Source organism: Clupea harengus, chromosome 17, assembly GCF_900700415.2.
Source record: "Clupea harengus chromosome 17, Ch_v2.0.2, whole genome shotgun sequence".
NCBI classification, from domain to species: Eukaryota; Metazoa; Chordata; class Actinopteri; order Clupeiformes; family Clupeidae; genus Clupea; species Clupea harengus.
The window spans coordinates 10471315-10496546 of record NC_045168.1 but is presented as its reverse complement, the minus strand read 5'-3'; the positions used below and the strand labels follow the sequence as shown (position 1 = coordinate 10496546).

The 25232-nt window shown below is 44.6% G+C and overlaps 1 protein-coding gene across 7 annotated transcripts in view; it reads right to left on the bottom strand.

Moving 5' to 3' along the window:
- LOC105889387 (alpha-amylase-like) overlaps nucleotides 1–24908 on the bottom strand; it is a 30480-nt gene extending 5572 nt beyond the window's left edge. Inside the window, exons 1-14 of one of the 7 annotated variants that reach the window (XR_006152910.1) lie at nucleotides 24475–24908; nucleotides 23994–24161; nucleotides 23634–23780; nucleotides 23062–23259; nucleotides 22606–22857; nucleotides 22321–22454; nucleotides 22070–22192; nucleotides 21621–21738; nucleotides 21151–21272; nucleotides 20767–20892; nucleotides 20227–20502; nucleotides 17430–17489; nucleotides 17056–17095; nucleotides 10089–10232 (exon numbers count right to left, since the gene is read on the bottom strand). Coding sequence is in view for 5 of the 7 variants with exons in the window: in XM_031583887.2 (XP_031439747.1) it covers nucleotides 20307–20502; nucleotides 20767–20892; nucleotides 21151–21272; nucleotides 21621–21738; nucleotides 22070–22192; nucleotides 22321–22454; nucleotides 22606–22857; nucleotides 23062–23259; nucleotides 23634–23780; nucleotides 23994–24161; nucleotides 24475–24480 (1590 nt within the window). In the remaining 2 variants the exon portion in view is untranslated. Of the gene's footprint in view, nucleotides 1–9883; nucleotides 10233–17055; nucleotides 17096–17429; nucleotides 17490–19948; nucleotides 20503–20766; nucleotides 20893–21150; nucleotides 21273–21620; nucleotides 21739–22069; nucleotides 22193–22320; nucleotides 22455–22605; nucleotides 22858–23061; nucleotides 23260–23633; nucleotides 23781–23993; nucleotides 24162–24474 lie in introns of those variants that run through there. The other 6 variants (XR_006152909.1, XM_031583887.2, XM_031583888.2 and 3 more) reach the window with 6 other exon arrangements.
- Between the last annotated feature and the right edge of the window lie 324 nt (nucleotides 24909–25232).

Here is a 25232-nt window from a genome sequence, read left to right as displayed (position 1 = left end):
CCTAATCAATCATTGCGATTGGTTGTGTCACAAAGCAGCTGCAATCAGCAGGGAGGCTACACCTGTTGCTGTCACTAATCCAGCGCAGCATTTTCAACGAGCGTCACAATGTCAGCGGCCCTCTACTTTTTGCCCCATTTTAAAACATGTGGCAGCGCGGTGGTGCTAACGCTAATTAGAGGGATAACAATTGGGTGGGGTTTTATCAACTGCTCGCTTTGTTGTGCTCCTTGTTTGGCTAAACAACAAAAGAAGGTTCAGACCAAGCATCCTCCCAAGGTGAAGTGAAAGTTACTTATTCATGCACATCTCTCTTTGTCTCTCTCTCTCCCCCGGGAAGTATGGTGGCCCAAATAGCAGAGACGGAGGGGGGACTGTGAACACCAGTCTGGCACAGCAGTACCTTCCTTTAAGGGAGGCTCCCTTAATAAAAACAGGACACAAACACAAGTATATAAACACACACACTACTTTCTCTCAATTTATCTTGCAATCGAAAATACATACACTGATGGTGGAAATCTATGCTTAGTGCCCAAGAGCACTGTGGGGCATCTTTGTGAAATGACAACAAGCCTTCGCACAAAGAGAGACGAATGCCAACAGAGACTCATTTAAATATAAATGGAAGGAATCCTAGGTGTTAAATTATACGGGACCTAGTCACAATTTCACTGTTATTGGGGTTTTGCCATTAATGGGGGCATCTACTTTTCAAGCAATGTATTGTATGAATAAAACATAGCAATAAAAGCTGGTGCAATGATCTCCAAGGGCTAATTATCATAAGTTGACACCACAGGTTGGATAAATGTGCTCCTTTAAACAACATTGAAAACATTCAGACTATACAAAAATGAAGATCAAAACAGCCGTATGCAGCAAAATACAGTCAATTAAAGACATGTCAACCTGAATAATGATCTGAATATTTATTCTAAACCCTAAACAACTATTTTTCAGAATAACAAGATCAAATTATCGAAATAAAAGTCATCAAAGATGAATCTTACATGGGACCAGAGGGGTTAAAACTGAGGTTTGTTTTGACAGCTTCCTGACTTGACAGAGATGGCACTTACAGTGTGACATGCAGACCAAGCTACCCTTACCCCCAACCCCCCATCCTCAAGCACCACCTGCTGCAACACACACACACACACACACACTCACACACACACACACACACACTCCCTAGGGATAGACAGACAGTAAGGGGCAGCTCATATTGATCCAGGGCTGACGAGGAGGTATGGACTCTGCCTATGGCACCTCTTCTCTCTCCTCTCGTCTCCTCTCCTGCCTCCCTCCATCACTGCTTTTCTGCTAAAACAACGCTCTCTCTCTCTCTCTGCGCCACCTGCCAATACACGCTGATGGGCTTTTTAGACAATCATCAATATTTAACCTTCCTCCAGCAACAGACTCAGCAATTATGTCCTATTTGATAAGAGATTGATTATCATCAGTAGGGCAACGGAAGTCGAGATTAGCCTCTACTGTTAAAAGAAAGAAAAAAGTCTGTCCAATAACAATACGTGTATGTGCTAACATTTATAATTTTTTTCTGTCTAGATTAATGTTCATGATTCATCTAATGTATATTTAAATAATATGCAGAAGCTTCACAGGGGGATGCTGCACGAAGGGATCAAGTAGACAGCAGTTTGAAAGACAGTGGAGTGGGATGGGAAAGGAATGATGAAGGAAGAGTAGCCTCCATGCACTTGGCTAACGTTCAGCTTGGGAGAAGACAATGACAGGAGAATGACAACAGGAACAATAGGTTCAGTCTCATCCCTCACAATCTACAACTGGCGTGATAAGGATGACAACCTGGCCCAAGCTGCAATCTGCCGCTGCCGCTGCTGCTCTGTAACGTAGCAAAGCAGCTCCCTGTGGCTGTCTGTGTGGAAAAAAACGGCAACGCCGATGCTGCACCGATGAAAGCGTCTCGCCCGAGTTTTGCACAAAGAGGCCATGCTCTCCAGGAGCAACTCTTTGCAGACGTACAACGTGCTACATCAATCCAGCCCCAGACTGGGCTCTGTGCTGCCACGGCAACTGTGATGTTCCCTCCCATTGCATGCTGGGCAAGGTCTGAGTCGTTTCTTTTTTTTTAATCAAATTTGTTGCTTTTTTCAGATTTTCCGTGATATGAAATCTATCCCCTTGTTGTGCATCATCATTCTGTGCCACCAAACAAGCTCAGCCCATCATTTGAATGCAGAAGACATAGCAAGGTTGTTTTGCAAACTGTCCGAATGAGTGACAGTGAAGTATTTCCAAACAATGAGAGGAGGCCTTCATGTATTGCCGCCGTGTTTTTCTAGCTCTCCCTGTTGTGGTTCTCCTTGTCTCAGGAAAATGTTCAGCTAAACCCTTGAACATTGCCATTACTGGCACCTCTCCCCACACCTACACACAACTCCTCCTGCATTAGAACATCTGTAGCTCCTGTTCTCTTTCCTCCCATCATCCACATCTGATTTCTGAGCGACCATGAAAAGCCTCATTTGAAAGGGTAATCTGATAATGAGCGGCTTGCCCATTGCAGTCACGGGAAAAAAAAACGATTCAAAGTCCCTTCAAGGACCACTCTCATCGCTAAGCCCAGCCCAGACGGCCCAAGGCAGACAGATTAGCAATTGCATATTTTCTTGTGTCAAACTAAATAAATAAATAAATGGAAAAACGGGGAGCTTCCTCGCTGACGCTGCTTTGAAGAAGACCACTTTTTAAAGACGATTTGGGGCCAAGTGTGACCGGTCGTGGTACATTACGCTGTTAAAATACCCATGGCTTAATTTGTTTGAGAAGTGATTATGACTTCATGACTGGCTAATTAGGAACTCTCATTAAAATTTCTCCATGACTGTTTGTAAAGCATTACATTTCACTGATTAAATGTGAGATCCTTGATTAGCAGGCTAGCAGTCTCGAGAAGCGATAATGTTTACAAGGAGCCTTCTCCTTCACGGCATGCAAATTCTACCACTGCATTTTCTTGTTACATTAAATGAAGCATGGCTGAATGAATTCGTGTTTGTGTCTCAATTACAGTCGACAGAGTTTTCCCTTCCAAGATTCCTCCAAGACTAATGGATCCTGTGTGGGCGTGCATGTGCTTGCTGGGAGTGTTTGTCTTAGTCTGAGGATACTTGTGTACATATTGACGCATACGTGTGGTCTTCAAATATCTGGTACAGGTTTACCTACAAACTAAAGCCGTGTGAACTCATGCGAAAATGAATCTTGGTAAACTTCAGCTTTCCCCAGAGAAAAAATACAGGCAAAAGATTATTTTTTTCTCTTTCCCCCTGCCTTTCCAACCCATGTTGTGCATAACCTTTATGCTCAATGTGGTTCAACTGATTCCATTTGTCTCATTTGCTCCCTTCATCCCCTCGCTTGTTTCCACCCACCAGCTGTCCTTCCTACCTGCCTTTTGTGCAAGTCCCAGAATGCCACGGCCCCACCGTATAGTATAGCCCAGCCCACCCCACCCCCACCCCCACCCCCACCACTGGTCTCTGGCGTTCCGGGGTCATGGACATTTATCTGTGCTATAAACAATGCTGCTGCCCTCTGGCCACACTGAGCCTGCGGAGGGAAACACTGGAACAAAAACAATACATCCTCTCCCCCACCACCTCCCCATCACTGCGAATCAGGGCTTCTGCCCTCCCCGGGTCAGAGATGGTTAATGTCTGATGCGGTTTGGCCGGTGGCCTTGCTGATCTGAGCTTGTAGGCCACCTCCCGCGGGGGAAAGCCGTGACTGATGACTGAACTAAACGCATGAAATGAAGCTCGAGCCGCCCCTACGCTTTGCATCAGGACCCGTGCAACAACCAGCGAAGAGAGACAAGGGCAGTCCTAGAGGACGCAGGTCTACGTGTGGGGTATCAAATCAGCGCCGCGGACAACCACACCGGGCAGTGGTTCTCTCCGACAAGGAAATACAAAGGTATCATCCTCTGGGCTTACAGCTGTTGGTTTGCGGAAATGAGGATTCACGACAAGGGGACAACGGAGTAGACATAGCGATCAGCGCCGTCCTTTAATATGTTGCTATTGAGTTAAATGAAAGAGGCACCGCTTGGAATTTTAAACACCTCCCGAGGCAGGACTGCGACAAGCGAGCATGCTGTTGCCTCGAATTCTAGCTCATTAAGGATAAATGTACACACACACACACAGACAGACACACATGCACACCATTCTCCAGCCCAATAATTGCAGATCAGTTGCTGCTGCTAAGTAATCAGATGTAGATAGGGGCTATTAAAAAGCTTGTGTTGTAAGCACTGCTGATAGCGAGACAGAAACAGACAGGTTGAGAGGGGTTGGGAATGAGATTGAGAGAGAGAGATAGACAAAGAGAGGGAGAGAGAGATGGAGGGAGAGAGAGAAAAAGAGAGAGAAAGGCATTTAGTGAGCAGACAGTTAGCCTGATTCAGCTTGGCTGGGGACTGGGCAGGCTGTCTTGCTTCATGTACCTCATCTATCACTGATTATTTCTGGAGAGTCACCCCCTTTTCCTCCACACAGAAAGAGAATTCAATCTTTTTCCCTGTGCCTTCCAGTCATCTCCTCAAATGCATTTGTCTGCCCTTCACGCAGAGCCTCCCTACCTGCCGATATTGGAGGGGTGGAGGGGGTACGGATGGAGAGAGACTAAGGTAGAATGGCCAGAGGAGGAAGAGCTTTCTACATGTATTCTGATTTCAATCTGTATGGTCCCATTGGGAAAAGTGTGTGTGTCAGTAAGTGTGTGTGTTAAGGGGGGGTCGGTGCTAGGGGATATCAGTGGCTCTAAATGTTTTCATCGGCCCTTGCAGGAGTTGGACAACAAGTGGAAAAGAACGTAATTATTCAGGGGCCCCAAAGCTCAATTTGTCACATGGGTGTGTGATTAAATTCTTCATCAATCTACTGCAATGGTGATAGAAGAGGCAAAGAAGGAAGGAAAGAAAGAAATCATGCGCATTACTAAGAGTTGCGTGATTTGCCTCCCCACTGAGAGACTGCCCTTTCCTCTCAATGAGATTTCACTATACAACTCTACCAATGCAGAATATTTACTTTATATTTACTTAATACTTTCATAATTCCACAATATCTACAGTAACATCAATGAGGCATCTGTACGCATATCCTACACAAACAATAGATCTACCAAAGACAAAGATCTACTTTTAATGAAGAGAAACAGCATATTCTGTGAAACTGCACAAGTGAAGCATGCCAGCAGAATTGGCAAGGATGAGGCTCTAGAGACTGAGAGGGTTGGCCAGAGCAAATTTAATTAGCTTGGGGTATGGTACCATGCATGACCAATGCATATTTATTTTCTAAAAACCACATTATCAGTGTAACAACATTCCACATTATTGCAGATTCTGGATCATTGTTGACAATTATGGGGGGGAAAACGACAAAAATTATCACACAGGTACTGATCCAGGACTGTGCAATATATGCAAATGCACCACTGTCCAGTACAGTCCCTAACCATTAGGGAAAAGTGGGGTGAAAAGAACAACTCAGGAGCCTAATAGAGGAAAAGGTGTTTGCAGGGAAAGCATGAATACCTGATTATACAGAACAGGAAATCCAGTTAATTTAGCCTCATATTATTATTTATTTAGCCATATATTATTTTCATTAAAGTATGACGCAAATTATCAGGTTGAATGTTAAGCCAATAGGGTGTTGGGTACCATATTTCCCCCCACACTGCCATAAATCATTCACACATAAAGACTTCACAACAAAGTACAGAGTACAACAAATGTACAAATTAAACAGATTTACCTCCTTTGGCTACTCAAACCCCAAAATAATTTGAATCATCACAAATGGCTTAAAAATAACTTGGATGCTGAAAAACTTTGATTTGTTTTATTCACATTTTAGCATTGTTTGTATAAAACATGCTGATTATGAGTGCACTCATTCAGGACAGGCTGCAATACCACGGCACAAGTCAAATCAATCCAATCAAGTGATTTCAGCCATGTCAGGTAGTCTAGAAAAACAACTTTTCCTTACCTTGAAATAAGTCCTAGATAAGTCCTAAGAGACTGCTAAAATGCCTGTCTGCAAATCCCAATACCAGTTCAGAGATTTAGGAATAGCCATTTTCAATCCTCTCCACTGATTTATGCGTTTCAGCTATGGCTCAAAAGCATTCTTCTAACAAACGCATGAGCAAAGTCCTAGAAGATCATGAAATTATACCTTATTAAGTTGTCTGTTCCTGCTGGGTCGGACAATATCGATATTTTGTTATTTATTCAGTCAACAAAGAATCTTACTTTTCCAGCTTCATGGCATAGTAAGACAGGGCACTGGTAATTATATTCATAGTCTTCCAGCCATGATTCAAGAACTGTGTATTGGATATAAGTATGATTTTCAGCCTTAAACAGCTAGCTAGCTGTATAACTATTGCCAAATAGCAGAAAGAATGAGGTTAAAAGCTATAAAATCCCAGAACTCACAGGACTTCTATTATATAACATCTCTTTAAATGGCACATTGAAATAGCTGTAAACAGTGTAGTCAGGTCTTGATAATGGACAAACCAATTAAACTTAGCTAAGAACACGTATGGGGTCACATTATAAATAATAGAATAACCTTATATATTTTGTCTTGTTTTGAAAAACTGGCTATTCTGGCATTCTGGCGTTCAGACAGTTTGTTTTAATTTGAAAACTCCTTTCAAGGTCATGTGATGATAATAGTAATCCATTGAATATAGCCAGTGATGCAGTGATCATGGGGGTCCAAGTAGTTTGTGTGAAGCACTCAAAGTGGCAAAAAGGTTGAAGGATTGGACAGCTTCAACAAGTGAAAAGGGAAAGTGGCATTTTAGGAAATGTGAGCAATTGGGCCCATAATAAGTATACTGTGGCCAATTTGTTTCATATTTGGTACGTAGCTTCTACTGTCGCGGACAAAAGTTTAAGACCACTCACTCACGATCAATGTACGTTTTTCTTCTGAATGGAAATCCAGAAGGCACAAATTGTGGGGTTTTTTTTCACTAGGAAGGATATTCTGAATGAGCAATTAGTGAGAGGTTTAAGTGTATTAAGACTGACGTTCACAATGTTGTCATGAAATTTGCTAATTCTGTGACTGTCACAGAAAGCGTTTTTATTCGAAAAGGCAAGATATAGCGGAGCGCGACATAATGACGCGTTTACTGCTTGATGGTCAATTGAAGTGACTACAATAGGCAGACATAAGGATGACGCAATCTCCTGCAATCAATTCAATTTCTGATGCAATCACTGTGTTCATTTATCAAGTACATTTTTATCAAGAGTGGTCTTAAACTTCAGTCCATGACTGTATGTGTCGTTGTGAATGATTCTATGAAGTTTCATGAAGATCGGCCTTTCACGCTGGCAAATACTGACAGTGATTATTTTACCACTTACATAAGTATTTTTTTAATAGAGTGTCTACCAATGTATTCATCAAAAGCCAAAAAAGGGAACACTGGTAGGATTAACATGGTTTGCAGAACAGTTTTAAAGAGCATATGTCTCCACCCTTAAAGGACACAGCAGTGTATATGTAGTGCACTTTATAATGAGCAAAGTAATTACTAACCTAACCAGCTCAGTATTGAGAGGTTAATAAGAAAAGGCTTGAACATTCATCCTCACTTGCCTTCTTCCTAGCAGACCAGTGGAGAGTTATTTCCTCGACATCTTGGCTTTTAAAAAACAGCCATGGTTTTCCAAGACTTAAACATGAGTTAAAACCGATGTTTAGCACAAGAGACAGGTTCAAATGTACTAGTATAATTGCACTGGGGCAGTTTAGGCACATTTAGTGTGTCATCAGGGAACTAATTATTGTCTCTGAGAGCAGTGAAAATAAATTGTTATCTTGGTTTTATGGTCACAGAATCAAGGCTAAAACAACGCTTTCCTCACCCAGCTACCATTATAACGAGGATTATCACCTTAATCAATCAAGGAGTTTATTGTATATTCTTAACCTCTCGTGTTAATGACATTTGGCCTTTTTCTGTGTTGCTCAGGTTTTAAAAACCTTCATTCAAATGACTGTTAACTTCAGGGTCAGCTAGAGCTTCTAGAGACCTAGGGCAGAGTGGAAGATGAACAGAGACATAAGATGAGAGGATGAATAAACACACACAGAATCCTGCAACAGCCCCTGTATACAACCAAAAGGGAAAGAAGCCTGGGAACTGAAGGACCTTGACATCCTAATGCTTCTTGGTGGCAAACAACAGCTTAAGAAAGTCTAACCCCAAATTACACGCCAAAGGCTTTGTTGAGAGCCTTATATTTTCCAGTTGTTTTTTTCTGAAAACAAAGAATTTGTTTGTTTCAACACTGCCCCCAAGTGGACTTCAGGTGGTCAGTTAGAGGCATTCTCCCTCAGTCATTGTTGTTAGAACACCGGATCATAGGTGTGGACCAGGGATTCAGGAAACTGATTTGGACAATGAATAGAGATTACATTCCTGGATCTTGTACACAAAAGGGTCCCTTGCAAGTGGCTTGGTTTCTTTGTGAAGACACCCTTTCTTCCCCATTTCCCCCCCATAGGCGTGATACAAAAGGAGGAAAAGGGGGTTTCGATGAACTCGATGATTTGGCTGAAACCATGAGATTGTGATCAGTCCCACAGCTTGTTTGTTTCTATGCGCGTGTTTATTCACTCCACGAGAGAGATAAGGGGAGTAGGGGAGGCTGTAGCCCACTGCTCTCCCAGAGTCAGACTTTTACTGTGAGAGTGACAGTGTAAACTGGTGACCTCACCTCTGGAGTGTGTGATAAGAGCCTGTTTATTCCCCAGCGTGTCTGTGACCCGGGGCTCCTCACCAAGCGAGGCTTAATGTCTTTCTGCTGTGAGTGTGTGTGTCTCACTCTGCCGACTCACTCTCCATCTCCACTCCTGTCTCTCCCTATAGCGTTCTCTTCCTCTCTCTGTCTTTGTTCCTGTCTTAAGCTCTCTCTCTGTCTCTCTCTCTCTCTCTCCAATTTCTCTCTCTTAACTCACCTATACACTCAACTATACAAAATGAGGTACTGAGCAAAAGATGAAGTTGTGGTGATGATGATGATGATGACGCTGCTGTAGAGGATGCAGGTGCCTCTGAGTGAGTGACACGGGGTGAAGAGTCTGACCTGTTCTGCTAATGTGTAACCTGTGTTCTGTAAACTTGCAGTCTCAGACATGGGAGGCTAAAACCCATGGGTGCTAGCATCTGTCGCTAACATGTCTCTTAATGCATCGGGAGTGAGGTATACTCACTGCACAGTTCTGTTGGCTACCGTTACACCCCCTACGCTCACTCCAAAGGCACCAATGTAAGCAAGGCACCTCATGGCACCAATGACAAGCAAAGTCCCGCACCTGACTCAAACTCGCAACCTTGGGCATGGGAGGCGGGCGTGCTAGCAAGTAGGCTAAAAACCCATTTATGTTAGCGTCTGTCGCTAGCAACTCTCTTAAGGTGTTAGGGACTGAGGTTTACTCACTGAACAGCACTGTACCCGCTGGGTACCGTTACACTTGCGTGACACTAATCAGTAGGTACAGCTCTCACTGCAGTGGAAGGCCAAGCCTCAGAGTGCGGCTAAATAATTTAGCAGGTGCAATATGTTCAGGCAGGAAGGGGGGAAATGTCTCATAAAATGGCTGCCCTGTTCTCTAATTGTTAGGAGTCCTCAAGTGTTGATTGAAAATGATGAACCACTTTCCCTCACTGTGGCGCCCCTTCAGTCTTGATTCCCAGGATGTTTTCTCTTCTCCCTCCTCATCGTCGTGTCCACACATTCTTGCCGCCTCTCTCTCTTTTCTTTCTCTTCTCATCACTACCTGTGTTCTTTTTCCTATTTTTTCCCCCCTGTTTATTGTTTTTCAGTTTTTCATCAAGCACAGAGTTGCCATGACAACAAAGTGGAATGTCATGCTGCATTTCACCTTTGCTGTCTCACCTCATGTGGCGTTCCCTTCCCTGTGCAAACATGGCCGACGCAGCAGCCATACAGATGCCGGATTTAACCATGGCGGTGGCTGGGGACTGACCTTGCGAAAGGTGGCCCTCCTGAGGGTTTGGTGTGGAGTTGGGCTGCTTCATTCACAATGTGCATCACCCAGCCCAAATGGTGAGTGCCAGCGCTGCACTGGGGTGTAACCGATGGCACTTTCCACTGCAAGCTGACAACAGTCCTGAGAGAAATAGGAGAGAAAAACAGAAAGAGAGCGAAAGAAAGAGAGAGAGAAATAACAAGAGCTGTCTATAAGCATTGCACTGGACATATCCTGCTGATCCAAAGGGCAACTCTTAGGCAACTCTTAGTCTTCTGAGTTTAAACATTGCCAGTCAAGATGGGACTGGTCTGTGATGAAATAATGAGCACACATAGTGTAATGTACTTTAACACACTGTGGATCAATGGATACAGAAAGACATTCACGTTCAACTAAGTTTCTTCCTGAGCTAGGACATGTCCAACATCAGTGACACCCAGGTGTCACCCTAAAAAGCAAGCTGAATAAAACATTGCTTTGTGTGATACACACAATGACCAGGGGCACCTAAAAGTGTCCACTTAATGGGAAAGTATACAAACCGCTCTGAAAAGTATCCAACTTTGAATGAAAATAAGACATAAATATTAAACGAAAGCCTCTAAGGTATAAAAGGTAATGCACACAGCACTCCCCCCGCCCCCCCCACCCACACACACACACTCCAGTCCCACCATCTCAGAAAATAAACAGATGCCATCTCCCCCTGTCACTGCTGAGTGGCGGAGTGCATGAGTAATGTCCTCCTGAGAGTCACCGGTTTTCAGGCTCGCTTTCCACCGAGAGGTGTATCGTGGGAAACCTGTCAGTTGGCCAAACAATGGCATGCCAGGATGCGTGTGGCATAACTGACAATAATGGGCTGCACTGTCGCCGCTGACGGCTGTATTATTCACCTTGACAAATGTGCTTGAATGGGTGGAGAAATGGAAGCCATAGATCACACACACACACACACACACACCCATAGCCCCCCTCCACACACACACACACACGCTCACACACACACACTCCTGCTACCCTGTAATCCTAGCAAGCCTACCTAATCCTTACCCTCTCTCAGAAGAAAAAAAGAAAATGATGGACAAGTCCATTATGGCACTGCAGAAGCGAGGTCCCATCCACAAAGTAAACTTGGCAGGAGAGTTAAGCAATGTAGGGACTGTGCTTGAAGAGCAGGCAAGAGCTTTTGACGCGTTTGACATCTTGTTGTTAGTGCAGGGACGAGCCAGAGCCCCGGAGCAGTAATCGAGTGGATCGTGCCGGCGATGCAATTGCACATCTGAGGATTCCACCTGTGATTCATGAAAGCCACCAGCCGTTTAAAGGAGAGAGCGTTTGTTTATTTCCTTCCCCCAACTTTGCTTTTTTTCCCAGTCCTTTCCACCGTAATGTGCTGTGGGTAAACAAGAGTCAAAGCTATTTCCAAGATTTATTGATGTAAACAGCTGAAAAGAGCTTGCACTAGGACATTTTATTTTACTTTTGAGTTTTCGTGTTTTTTTAAAGGTGGGTTTGACAAACCAAACATAGCTGAAGGGCGGATGGTTTATGTCTCCTAGAAGCAAAGTGTGTCCTCTTAGCCTCTAAGTTCAGTGATTTGTTAAACCTCACTACCTAGTGCAGTGATTCCTTGCATTGATTAACTTCAGAGTTCTACCTCTTGGATTTCCTCTCCTTAAATCAGATGCTCAGTGAGAAGCTAGCCTCGAAGCCAGGGTTACAGTCAGTGTTAGTCACGTCTTAGAACACAGCGTTTATTATCTATGGAGCCATATGACAAGTGAACATCTATTCAGGCCCATATTTTTCCAAAGCATTAATTACCTCATACAGATTCCCAGCGCAGTGTGTTGTGACAGTGGGAGAAGTTTTAGCAGAAAAGCACAAAACGAAAGTTAGCCATCATGAATTTCCCATGTTTGACAAACTCAGTTTGACATAATTGTCCACGTCTACTCTTTGTCATTATAGTAATTAATTTATCTATTTTTTTATGGTTAAATTGATTGATTGCTGGATTGTTTGACCTGAAGCGTAAAATAATTTCCAGTACATAAATGGTCAAATCCTGACTACATAAGCACACAGACATCCTATTTCAAACCTAACCTTACTAAAATGATCTACCATTACAAGGGACAAGGACATCACACACACACACACACACACACACACACACACACACACACACACACACACACACACACACACACACACACACAAACAAAATATACAAAACAATGAAAAGATGCTTGTTCTCCAGTTGGCGTCATGCTCAGTATTTCATGAGGAATATATTTCTGTCAGTTTGGATAAAAAAGAGGAGGAAGAGATTGCGGACTATCAGGAACCCTCAGGCGCCCTGGCTCCTGTTAGAATTCATTAAGCCGGATAGCCCCTATGGATTATCAGTGTTTCATGGGCTGGCATGAGTCCTACCTCTCTGACAGGTCATTATTGCACATCACACTGGGACCCACTGCTGAGAGAGCACTGCCAGCTCTCTCGCACACACTCACACACACACACACACACACACACACACACACACACAGAGAGAGAGACCTCTCTCACACACACCTTGCTGGTACAGGAAGTCCTGCTGCTCCTCTCGCATGAGTAAAACCTTATGCGTGTCCATCACTCCATCCCAACCCCCCCCCCTCACTGCTGAAAGCCCCATCCCGCGCTCGGCCTTCGTTAGTTCCCCCGCCCGCAGTCTAGCACACGCCCCAGGGTCGAGAGGTCAGCCGTCGCATCCGGCTAGAGCACGAAACCTGTTGCAGTGCATTAGGAGCCTCTGATGTGAGACGCGGCATGCCAGGTAAGAGCACATGCCAGGCCATACCCTGAGAAGAGCGGAGAGAGTATTTACTCAGTTTGATGCACCATTCTAATCATGGCTTACGGTGGGGCGGTACTCCTCACTGATAAACAAATCCATGGCCGTGACCTTGGTGGTGTGGTGAGATCTACAGACTATCTGTTTGGTAACAGGAGAACTTTGTCAAGCTACAGAGCGCAAGAACTCATAGAGGAGAGGTTACAGCCACGGCGCATGGTTGTTGAGATCTTATCGACGTTTGCTTCTTCATCAGCCTCTCCTCCCTCAGACGAGCCGAGATGCTATCATCACCTTTTTACGGATCAGCGTTACGCTGGAATATTAAAAGAAAGAAGGGAGAAAAAAAATCACACATAGAGATGGAAAAACAGAAAAAAGATAATAAATACCCCCCTTATAGTCAGCAAATCAATATGACTCGTGTGTGGGATGATATTAACAATTGACAGAGTCAGGTGCTGGAAGCAGAGCAGCACAGAGAAAAATGGGATCTATGACAGCAGATGGTATTGATTTGTTCTCCTGTTTAAACAAAGCTCCATAATGCAATTCCGGGGGTAACTGACGACCAAGGAAAAGCTATTATTTCTCAATATTGCAAAACAAATTGTAATTAGGCTTTGGGGCCACAGACAATTGAACAAACGGCAGCAAGCGGAGAAACTCTGGGAAATTGATCAGGCCGGTTCCACTCGACCCACTCATAAATGGCTCAGATTATCACCGCTCAGATTATGAAGCCACCGTGCTCCACTCCACGCTGTCACAGAATACCTGATACGCAGCTCGGAGAAGAAAAACAAGGGTACAGTGACAGCGAGTAAAGATAAGAAGTGACTAAAAAGGCCTCTCAAAATACAAAGGAGAGAGAGACAGATGTCACAAGAGAGGATCGAAACTAAAAGGCTTCTCATAAAAGGTGGTTTAGATGGAGATATAGATAGATATTTAGAGACACTGAACGAGAGACAGAGAGAGAGAAAAGAAGATTGAGCCTTAGAGATGAGACAGGAAGTGAAAGAAGGCAGAGTTAGAAGGGGGTCAGCACTCCCTAAATGAAAAGGCAGTTTAACCCACGGGCAAATATGAGGGGAGCTGTGCCGGCCCCCTCTAAGCGCAGGGGATTCTGGGCCACTCTGCCGGGCCAACGCTTTAATAATGAACCATCGCCCACTGGGATTTGCGAGGGGGGGTTCATCCGAAGTGCAGCTCAACGGAGCACGCTCAATAAGCCAGCGGTGGAAAAACGGAATTAGTCGTGACCCTGCGCCTCCTCAAATATCTAACCCAAACCCCTCTGTCTCTTTTCTCCTGGACAGAATTCGGTGAGGAAGATAATATCGGAGTAACAAGAGCCAACATGGAACCTATTAGTCATCCAAATGATGCTGACAATCTCTGGCTATTCAAACCGGGACCTCAGACTGATTAAAACATGTGATGATTATCAACTAATTCAAACGCAGAGAGTGTGAAGCCGGTAAAGATTATGCAGATTATCGAGACAGTCCCATGAGTATGTTCACAAATTGCATTACACCACTGCAGGTACTTTAGTTACATCACTGGCTATATACTGAAGGACTTAGGGTTGTCTTTGAAGCTACATCTTCAAGAGCAGCCTTTTCTGGGTTCCTTTTAATTGCTCTTGACTCAAGGATTAAGACCTAATGCCAATGGTCGACTCGAATGATCTGTTTGATATTAACATTGCCACACAGAGGAAACATTGAGGATTATTTCAATTTGAGCAATTACCTTTTGGCTCATGGCTGCTAGAACACACAGCCAGTGGGTTTACTCTTCATATTGATTTTTCAGTATTCAGTATTTATCACTATTCAGAAGCAGCAGGTCCCCAGTCTTATGATCACCCAATGTTTTTGCATCAAATCTGGGATTTCTCTAACCCTTTGCTTATGAAAACCATCCCTGTGGAATAAGGGAACAACCAAGAGAAGAATAGGAACTCATTTTCCAAAATGCCTTTGCAGGTACATTTCAGTCTCCATCCTCACAAGATTTTCTTGGTTACACTGAACTGGGTTTGATCTGTCTAAGAATCACATTCCTACTGGTCTGAAGCACTGATTCATGTTGGAAGTCTTTCATGAGGCCATCAACACTTGAGTTCTCAACAGGTGGTATTGCTCATTAACACATTATGACCTAAGGCAAATTCTAAAAAAGCATTCTAAAACGTAAGGCATTGGTTTGAAAACCTGAGGGTTTTCTGAACAACTTGACAGAACATTCACGAAAACCTTCATTTCTCAGATTCTGTAGCAGATAGAATTATGAAATAAAAAAAACATTTGAGAGCTTAAACATTTGGCTTAAACTGGGAATTATTGCCTTTTCCATAATGTTCATTAACATTTAAAAAAAAATCTGTTCCAGTGTAAAAAAAAAGCAGTGGCACTGTAATAAAAAGTCATCATCAAGTCATCATCTACTGTAAGTGAGGATGTCAACAGATGTGCTTGCCAAAGCACTTGATGTGTACAGCCTCAGTGCACTGTCTGCAGCCATAGACGGTGGCAGTGACTCGAGCATTAGTGCCACTCCTTGACAGCGCACTCTGCCTGCAGATCCTTCTCTTCTGAGAGAGTATCGCTCAGTCATGCTCAGATGTGGCTCCCTCTGGTACTGTTGGTTGAGGAGCACTCCTTGCTGTCACTAGGCTAACAAGTTCCTGTGCCAGGTCTTCCAGCCATTCTTTGGAGCCACTCTTACACTCGGCAGTGAATGTTTTTCCTCCAGCACACCTTGCAGCAATGTATGCATTGTAACACCTGACAGCCAGTAAAAAAAAAAAAAGGTTTGAACTGATAATATCTAACCATCTGCTCCAGCACATCCACACCTTTCATGTGTTTTTGATTATCAGAGAGGTGTGTTGGCACTACAACCTCGATTTGATTGCACTCTTGCTTCCTTCTCTTCACTGACCCTTTCTCTGTGGGATCATAGTAATTCGACAGTCCCATGACAGCCTTGGTGTCCTGCCCAACACAGAAAATGAGGAAGGCCTTTCGAGCCACTTTGAATTCATTTTTGCCCAATTAAGCTTGCTTGCTCAGTATTTCTTTTTTTGTGAGTCCCTTACTGTTAGGACCATCAGTGGTGTCCTGTAAAATGCCAAACTGGACAGATTGGACCCATAGTTGGGTCTGGCTAGATCCATGATGACACGGTGAGCAAAAGCCTTCTCCTGTGTCCCCTCACGCCCTGTGCAGATTTTGACATAGTCAGCGGTGCTCTCTGCCATGGACCACACCTCGACACCCCATTTTGATGGTTTAAGGGGCACATACTGACGGAGCGCAGGTCTTCCCTTGTATTTCACCAACCTCTCATCCAATTCAAGTTGAGAAAGCATCCTAGTTTACTCAGTTTGTAGGGATACCTTCAAATTTATTTAAGTTGCTTTGAATGTAAGCATATATGACAAATTTGTACTAGTCATCATTTATTATTATTATTATTATTATTGTTTCTACCTCCAGATTATTGCAAATCTGTCCTTTGACATAACTTTAGGAAAGGCTGTCTGAGAAAGCCACTTCTTTTGTCGCCAATAGCCTCTCCTCGCTGGCAGCTGAAAAATGCCCATGGTGACAAACAGCCCAATTAACATTTCTTTCGGCATAACAGGTGTCCACTTACTGCTGGACAAAGTTCTGCATATGAATTTGTCACACAAATCGCAACCACATCTCCTCTGTGAAAACTTGGAAGTCACCTGTTATGGCATTACATCGTTAGGCAGGCCAATCTGTACCCCCTTGCTTTTACGACGTTGGTGATAGTTCCCTGTTTCCCAGTCATCTTGGAATTCAACAAACTCGCTGAAAGCTTCCTCCTCCTCAAACGTCTCTTATCCACTGAGTCTTGGCTAGTGCCCAGTCACATGATAATCTGGGCATGAAATTGAATCTTCTCATTCATTGTTCTCATCCTCAAAGTAACTGCTGTACTCTGCATCAATGTTGCTCCCCTTGCTGCGTCAGTGAATCACAAAGCATTTAATTGGTCGCTGGACTTGAAAACATCTAAAACACACTCATGTCGCACCCAGTTGTAAAGGGAAAAGCACACAAAATGTCCCACCTGGTCTTAATGGGTTAATCCAGTGGTTCCCAAAGTGTTCCTAAACAACCAACGACAAATTAAGTATGGCAGTGTTACAGTCTTACAGCATAGTAGCCTGAACTAACCTATTTGGTGATGAGTTTACAGCCTACTTTGTACTTATACAATATGATCAGGGACTACCGTTCAGGCTATATGTTAGAAGGGACAGCATTATTAATATAACGGACATGAACGCCTAACATAAACCGATTGAAATCATGAATCAAGATACCTAGCCAATCATAAAACCGTATTTGATCCAGCCAGATTTTGCAATGTTTTTCTCTTTGTCAAAGGGGATCCTGCCATGATAAGTTTGTGAACCACTGCAATAATCAAAAGTCACATACATGAACTGGTGAAACTTGCATTCAGGTCATACTCCACCCATCAGTCTATCCACTGCAGTCCTAGGACAAAAAAAAAAAAAAAAAAAAAAACGCATGATGAATTTTACATGGAGTCACATGTCAATGAAATTTTTATCATAATTACTAATGTGACTTCGATATCACAATCTTGACAGCTAGCCAATCCTCGAAGTGGCAGTGAGGAGGCCGAGACGCTGCTCCCTAATGGTCAGGCCTCTCGCTGGCCTGGCACGCATTAGCGGGTCAGGAGCTCCATCAGTATTTATAATATTCCACCTTGCTCACACCTTTCTCTCACTGTCTCTCTCTATCTCACTCTGTCATGCACTGTCTCATCAGAATGCACAGGCAGCCTCCTTCTCCGTACCCTCTTCCCAAGATGCGCTCCTATACATTTGAGCGGAATGACTTTAGATTAGCAGGCATATAATGCTCCATTATTCATGATGTTAATAATAGAGGCATTTGGCATATTAGAGTTAGGAAAACATTATCGTCTGGCAGCCGTATGATCTCGCAGCGCGCAATCTTATTAGAGCCACGCGTATGGAATGCTCTCTGTGGTAAGTGCAATGTCTGACAAGCTCTCGAATTCATTGTTCCGAGAGAATAAGCGCTCTGTATGCACGGTGAAATGTGAAATTTCACTGTTTTATTTAACACAATGAAACTGCTTTCTATCAACGAGTCCCTTTGTGTAACTGAGTGTGGTGTTTGAACACACGCTGTACTTGCAGTTGACAGCATCCATATGTATGGTGTGAAACACTGCAACTGCTGCATTCAATCATGACCAGCAGTTATCAGATATGCAGGCCGCCCGAACTCCCAAATATTGCCTTTCTGCTGCCTCTCGCTATGCACACATGGGAGCTTCCATTTGGTATTCTGTGTACACCACGAACACAAAGGTCTTCTACCCTCTAACTGTGGCCAAGCACATGCTGGGCCAAAGGGCTTTCAGATCAGGATTCCACCTCCTCAGCTGAAGACACCATTCAGAGGCCCCCGCTCCCAACCCCCTCCGTCTACACTCGTTCCTCAGCCTCTGAGCGCCGCCGCGTCCCCTGCTGAGTCAGTTCTCCGTTAGGCCCGGGGATAATGACGTGCAATGCTCGTGAGATAAATCGGCACAGCACAGCACAACCCCAGCACAGATTTCAAACGCCAGGGCCTTAGCTTCAGCAGCATTATTACAGCCACCGCTGCGCCGTCTCCTGCCTGCTTGGCATGCTGTCGGCGATGGGGAGGACGGGATGAGCGCGATGCATTAGTCCCCGAGAGCCTCTCCGGGGCCCACGGTTTTTCACACATTCCGGTCACCGTCTGTGCTTCTCGGAGACACCCACCATAGCCGAGATTTAGACATTTATCTCGGGCGTGTCTTCTCCGCCGCTGCTTGTGCAGCCATAAATTCTCCCAGTACGCCACACAAATGCTACTGTGGGGAATAAGCAAGGTTACCAGAAATAAGATGAGGCTGAGATTTAGTTGGGGGATTTGGACAGCGGGACGAGAGTAATGACAAGAGGCCCTGGCAGCGTTCTCTTTTGCGTTAACCGTAGCACCGCGGGCCCTCAGACTCACATGTTTACATGAAACATGTGGTGTTAAAGGCCACCAAACCCCGCCGAGACCATCCCCCATGCTTTCAAACATGCACTTGTTGGCTGGGGGTGAGCATTCACTTACAACAACACACACTCAACATCAGACACTTGTGGTTACTAATTCATGCCCTGTCGGGGCGTCTAGTGTGTTTCCAAGAGCTGTTTTCATTTTCCAATCTATTACTTCCGAGTCCACATTTACCCATGCGAGTGGCAATATTTCACAGCATCTCTTCTGCTGACATCAGGTGTATTTCTTCGAACTTTCAGATGTTAAGGCTGGTTTTTTTTCTCTCGTTGGACCAGGGGGACCACCTTGGATGATCCTCTTTTTACAGCATAAGCACTTTCCGGTGGAGAAACAAGGCCATCGAAGGCTGTTTTTTTGTGAGAGCAAACTGATGACCTTGGTAGTAATTCTTATCAAAGGCATCACACATGAAATATTCAAATAAATTACTTCACTTCAGGTTTAAAATGTTACTCATTTGGACAACTTCATGAAATTTGCAGGGTTTGACTGCATGAAATATGAATGGCAAAACCATCACTTGCTCTATAATGAATAAGCACACCTTGGAATTGACTCATTTGCTTAAGGAGACAGCGAAGGTCTCATTCTTGGATTGACATTTATGTGACAGGGGACACTGTACAGTGTCTGATACGTTGCTCTCACGAAAGAACATTTTGTCCTATTTTATATGATGAGCACCTCACATTAAGTTGCATTAAATGAAAACCGTGGTTTAATGCATGTTCAAGTCATTCCGCACTCGTATCGCAATCTTTTATGCTGAAGTTTAGTGATAATTGGCATGGACGTGTAATGTTTAAAGAGATTACGCTAGTTTATGTTTTGTATCAAACTGATGAAAAAGCATTCTCTATGCTTCACAGACTATCATTTATTTATGCCAAATGGACACAAACTTCAGTGCAGGTCCATGTGGATTTGTATAACACCCGGTAGTATACATATTCTCTTTTGTATTGCTCATTTTTTTTACCTAAATTACAGTTGACATTTCATTGCTAACACTCCCTCCAGATGTAAACCATTTGTCTGGATTCATGGAATGGGGCACTGATGTGTCTGAACATCAATAATACACAAAGGTTTCATGGCTATAACCTGACTGAAATAATAATCTTTCCAAACTCACAGTCTGGCTTCATCACTCTCTGTCTCTGATACAGGGCCAATGTCTTTCAGGCCAGGAGAGTCCCAACAGTTTCCACCTGATCACAACTTTGAGCCTGCATGGATGGCAACGAAGGGGTCCTGTTCGGTGGCCTTGATGGTGAAATGGGCTCTTCCATCTTCCCCTACGGTGATCCGCTTCCCCGTGCAGCCCATGCCAGCGGCTGTCCTCTGGCCGGATATCACATCGCAGTAGCTCCCTGCAGGCATGCCCGTTTGCAGCAGGGCATCCAGAGTGCTAGTAATGAAAAAGGATTAGTCACAGATGTTAGAGTAATGAGAGGTAAGTGCGAGTGGAGATGGGGCGCTCGGATCCCAATGTACCATGAACACTCTCAACTGGGCGTCGTGCAAAGGAGCGTTCTAAGCTTTGGTTATTGGGCGTGATGGAGCTTCCATGGCTTATGTGGTACACATGATCAAACATGAGCAATCAGTTTTGGTGACTTTCCAGCCCATGTGCTCCATTCTGTCATGGCTGCTGACCTTCTGCTGTGCTTACCAATCATCGTTATTGATGACTATGAATCCACGATCACCTCGTCCAAAAGCAATCTGATTCCCGCCATTGTCCCACCAGTTCAATAATGGCTGCCCATGGGCCACATTGCGGAACATGACCATATTCCTTCATTCAGAGGGGGGGATGGGAAATAAAGCATTCACATTTGAATGTTCAACATCCTGCACTTGGCAAAAGAGTCTGTTTATCTCCAACGGCACAATTGCAAATGGAGAGAAATAGACAGTCATCATCACAGAGCAATCACACCGTCCAATTTATGTCCCACAAGGTCAACCCAAATATTTAGCGGGTGATACAAATGAAAGTGGATGAAAGTGGATGGGCGGCGAGAGGGCCGGCCGGACACGTTGACTCAGTCACCTGATTTGATGCCATCTGTGTTCGCATACCCAACCCTCCCCACAGCTGCCGTCTGGGTTGATGGGGACGGGCTTGGTGGAGCCATCTGGATAGCTGGGAGGGCCCATCCAGTCGTTCTGATCCTGAGAGAGAGGGGGATTACAGAGAAAAGAGAAATGAATGAAATGATAAAAAGGACAGAAAGAAAGCACAAAAAAGGCAAGTGTAACCGTAAGGGAACAGAAGAGTCTTTCCGATGCGAATCCGATGCGCGGACAGGTAGGGGAGGAGGGGGGGTTGTGAGGAGGGGTGTGAGGGGACAGAGAGTGCTTATGAAAGTGCTGAGACTAAGGCACAATTCACACTGGTGGCGAGGACGGGGGGGACGTGCCTCGGGCCTCTGGACTAGAAGGCGTCTGCAGCGCCGCAGTGTTTATTTATTTATCTGCGTCTGACACATCCTGCCCTAGCGGTGCCCGCAGAGGACACACCTGACAGGAGCCACCCACCCTCCCTTCCACCAGACTCCGGTCCCAGCGGTAGCTCGACATCAGTCTGGTCACGCCGTAAGGATGAGCCAGCATGAAGGCCACAGCCATTTTGTACATTCTAAGAGGGGGAGAGAGGGAAAAGTGGCAAAGTGAACATTGTAGTTCATTAACACTTTGTGATTCCGTACATTTTGAATAATGACTTATTAATTATTCAGCAAGACGTTTCAGAAATGGCAGAGCCAGTCATCACTGTCTGTGTAAAATCTTCAACACCAAAGGTATATCATTTCAAATTAAGAGTCTCTAAATAACCTTGTAATTTGTGACCTCTCTTCCACTGCTTGTCAGCTCTCAGACAAACAACATGTTACAAGGTCCACTGCAAGGAGCCACACAATCATACTTAAACTGCATCACAGAGACAGAAATGTCAGCCTCTGCAGTACCTCGGCTCCCAGAAGGTGAGAATAGATGCCCCCCCTGCTCCATGCCCTCTCTGGTTGTCATGGTTATCCACAAACACCAGGGCCTGGTCGGAAGGCATCAGTCCCCAGCTTTCTCCCCATGTCCTGAAAATCAAATACGGCAGAAATCTCCTTTCAATAAGTACAGCCGAGCCCTTTCAAAAGTCACATGAAAAGGGGCATTTCCTCATCACCGGGGCCCTGTCTGTCTGTATCCCGGGGGTATGGCTTACTTAAGGTCAGCGAGCTTGTCTCCGTTCCATCTGCGAATGACAGATCCTAGCTTAGCTCCATATTTGAACTCCGTTACATGGCCAAGCCTGGAGTATTCACTCGCCTTTATGGGTTCTCCACCAAGGTCAATGACCTAAAAGAAAAGACGCATTTTTTGTGGTTTTGACAAATATTGTGCCATTAGCAGTGTTAACAGTCCACAAAAGTTACAGCAGTAAAGTTCATCTTGTTTTTCACAGCTCCAGGACATTCTATTCTTACATTATAACGAGACTTTAACTCACCTCTTGGTAAACGAAAGGTTTGGAACCTTCTGGAAACCACTCAGTGTTGAGGTTGTGCAGTCTGCCATAGATTGCCTTCAGGTCCTCTGGCCACATGTGTTTGCAGGCATCCACCCTGAAACCGGCCACCCCCATGTCCACAAGCGTGTTCATGTAGCCAGCCACCCTCTCCCTCACGTGCTCCTTGCGATGGGCCAGATCCAGAAGCCCCACCAGACGGCAGTCACGCACCTGCGCAGCACTAGCTGTGAGCTACATGGCAAGACCAGGTGTTTTTCACTCTGTTTCTACTGCACCACCCATGGTTTACTGACACAAAAAGATCCTGCCTAAATTATGAGCAGTTCATGTCTGAAATTTCATTAGGGAAAGAGTCACCTTTGCATCTGTATCCTATGTTATTCGTAACTGGAGATCCTTCATCTCCCCCCCACCCCCCCACCCCCCAAATCGTACCTGATAAATGTCTTGGTAATTCTCAATATTTCCACTAGCGGTGGTGCATTTGTCATCGTTGAAGTGGGAAGCTGAGTAGGGCACAGATGGGAACTCCTCTTCTCTGGCATTGAAGTATGATCCACAGGTCGAGCGCCTGCCTTCCCCCGCGCTTGCCGAGCACATGTGATTGATGACCACGTCTGCGTAGATCTTCACCTGCTCAAGACATGTGCTGGATCATTACCATAACCGCACATCGCCTCTCCGCCATCCACCAAGGCAAAGAAGAGAAATATGTGAATGTCAAGGGGCATGTCTATAAACATTGCTTATGGCCAGAGGCAATAGAGACCACTGATGGACAGAATTCTACTGCCCACTGAATATATCTCGCACTCTGACATATCCAAGCTTTCCAAGAACATTGGACAGTTGAGAGAAGTTACTTTTGGTTTTTCATACAAAATGGTGGGATCTGATTCACCCTCAATCTTAGCAATTCACCAAAGGTACAACTGTGAACTTTAAGCTTGCATAGCAGCAAGCAAGTATAGGCTGACTACACCATGTAGTTGTGTAGTTGACTTCACCCCAACTTTGTTGCATCTGGAGATCATGTCCCTCAGCTCCTGCTCTGTCCCCGACCTGGAGCAGAGCTTATAGCTGATTGGCTGATATCTCTCCCACCAAGGTCTCCATGGCTGGGTCACCACAACGTTCTCGCTGGGAGGGGAAATCTGATGCAGAGGCATTATTGATTGTGTTCACATTTAGTTTTCTTTCATTACCAAGTGTAATGCATAACAGTGCCATAGAAAATGAATGTGCACAGAGACAAGTCATCTCAGTAAACACCCACGCAAAACACTGAGAATACTTGACGAGAAAAGCTAAATGAAGAATATGTTTCTTCACTAGAAGTAAAAGGTAGCATTTCTGTATACACACACCTGCACAGCAGCAAAGCCATTTGGGGCAAGATAGTTCTCACATTCCTCAGCTATGTCTCTCCAAGGCCATTCAAACAGATGGACGATTGATGTTCCTCCACATCTGGTCCTGCAGTGGTAGTGAGACACACCAAGGCCAAGACCCAGCGCCAATAAACACCACCTGGCCTTCACTCCGGCCACAAGGAAATAGCACAAGTACCGCAACTGGTTAAACGTCATATTTTTCTGTTGTGAGCTGTCCGTATTACTGGCCTAGATTCTGCCAGGGGAAAATGCAATCATGCATTTTATGCAGTTCATCAATGCAAGGCAACACCTGTTATCGCTTTTTCATTCAAAAACCAAGTTCACTTCTGTACACAAATGCAGTCTACATGCAGGCTTTCTGTCACATAGGACTGTGAACATGATAATAGAATTCACATGTCTACACACATTAGTCTTTTCTCCAGGAACATTTCCAACACCAGAAACTCACCTTCATTTGTTCAACACTGTAGAGCTTCACCTGAACAGAGACAACTGGCCTCTTAAGGAGAGCTGCACGAGTATGCAGTACTGCAGCAGTCACCCCTCTCCAGTAGGACTGTTCATGAGAAGGCCCCGAGCAGGGGGCTGTGCCAGCTCACAGAACCATAGGCCAATCAGCATGAGGGAGAGACTCAAACTAACAGGCCCTGGATTGAAACATCCCAAGCAGGAAGTCATGCTAATTGCTAATGCTACTACTATGAGTACCAACACAGCTAGCTTGAATGTGAATATGTGGGATATTTTAATATGATTCAGAAGGAAGGTCAGATAATTCATTTAATTAGTTTGATGATCAGATACACTCTAAAACACGATGTTAGAAAAGGGGTTTGGCCCACCGGGTAGAGGATGGGTCATGATACACATTTTAAGCTTTCTGATTGGATGGAGTCAGGTTAGAGGTTAATGATGTGATTGGATACAGGGTCAGCCAGTCAAAGCTGAAGTGGGAGTGTCAGAAGAGGTTTAAATGGCAGCGCGGGACTGTAGGCAGACAGAAACATTCTAGAACTTTCTCTTATTGTGGTTTAAGATCTTCAATAAACCCTGCTTGAAGAATTCACCATCTGCTGTTCGACTCCTGCTTAAATGGGACCGCGTGTGTGTATATTTTAGACACGACAAAACTGAGGCAATATTTACATTTAAAGTCAAGTATTTAGTGCCATGTACTTACTTACCTCTACAGGCATTTTATCTCAC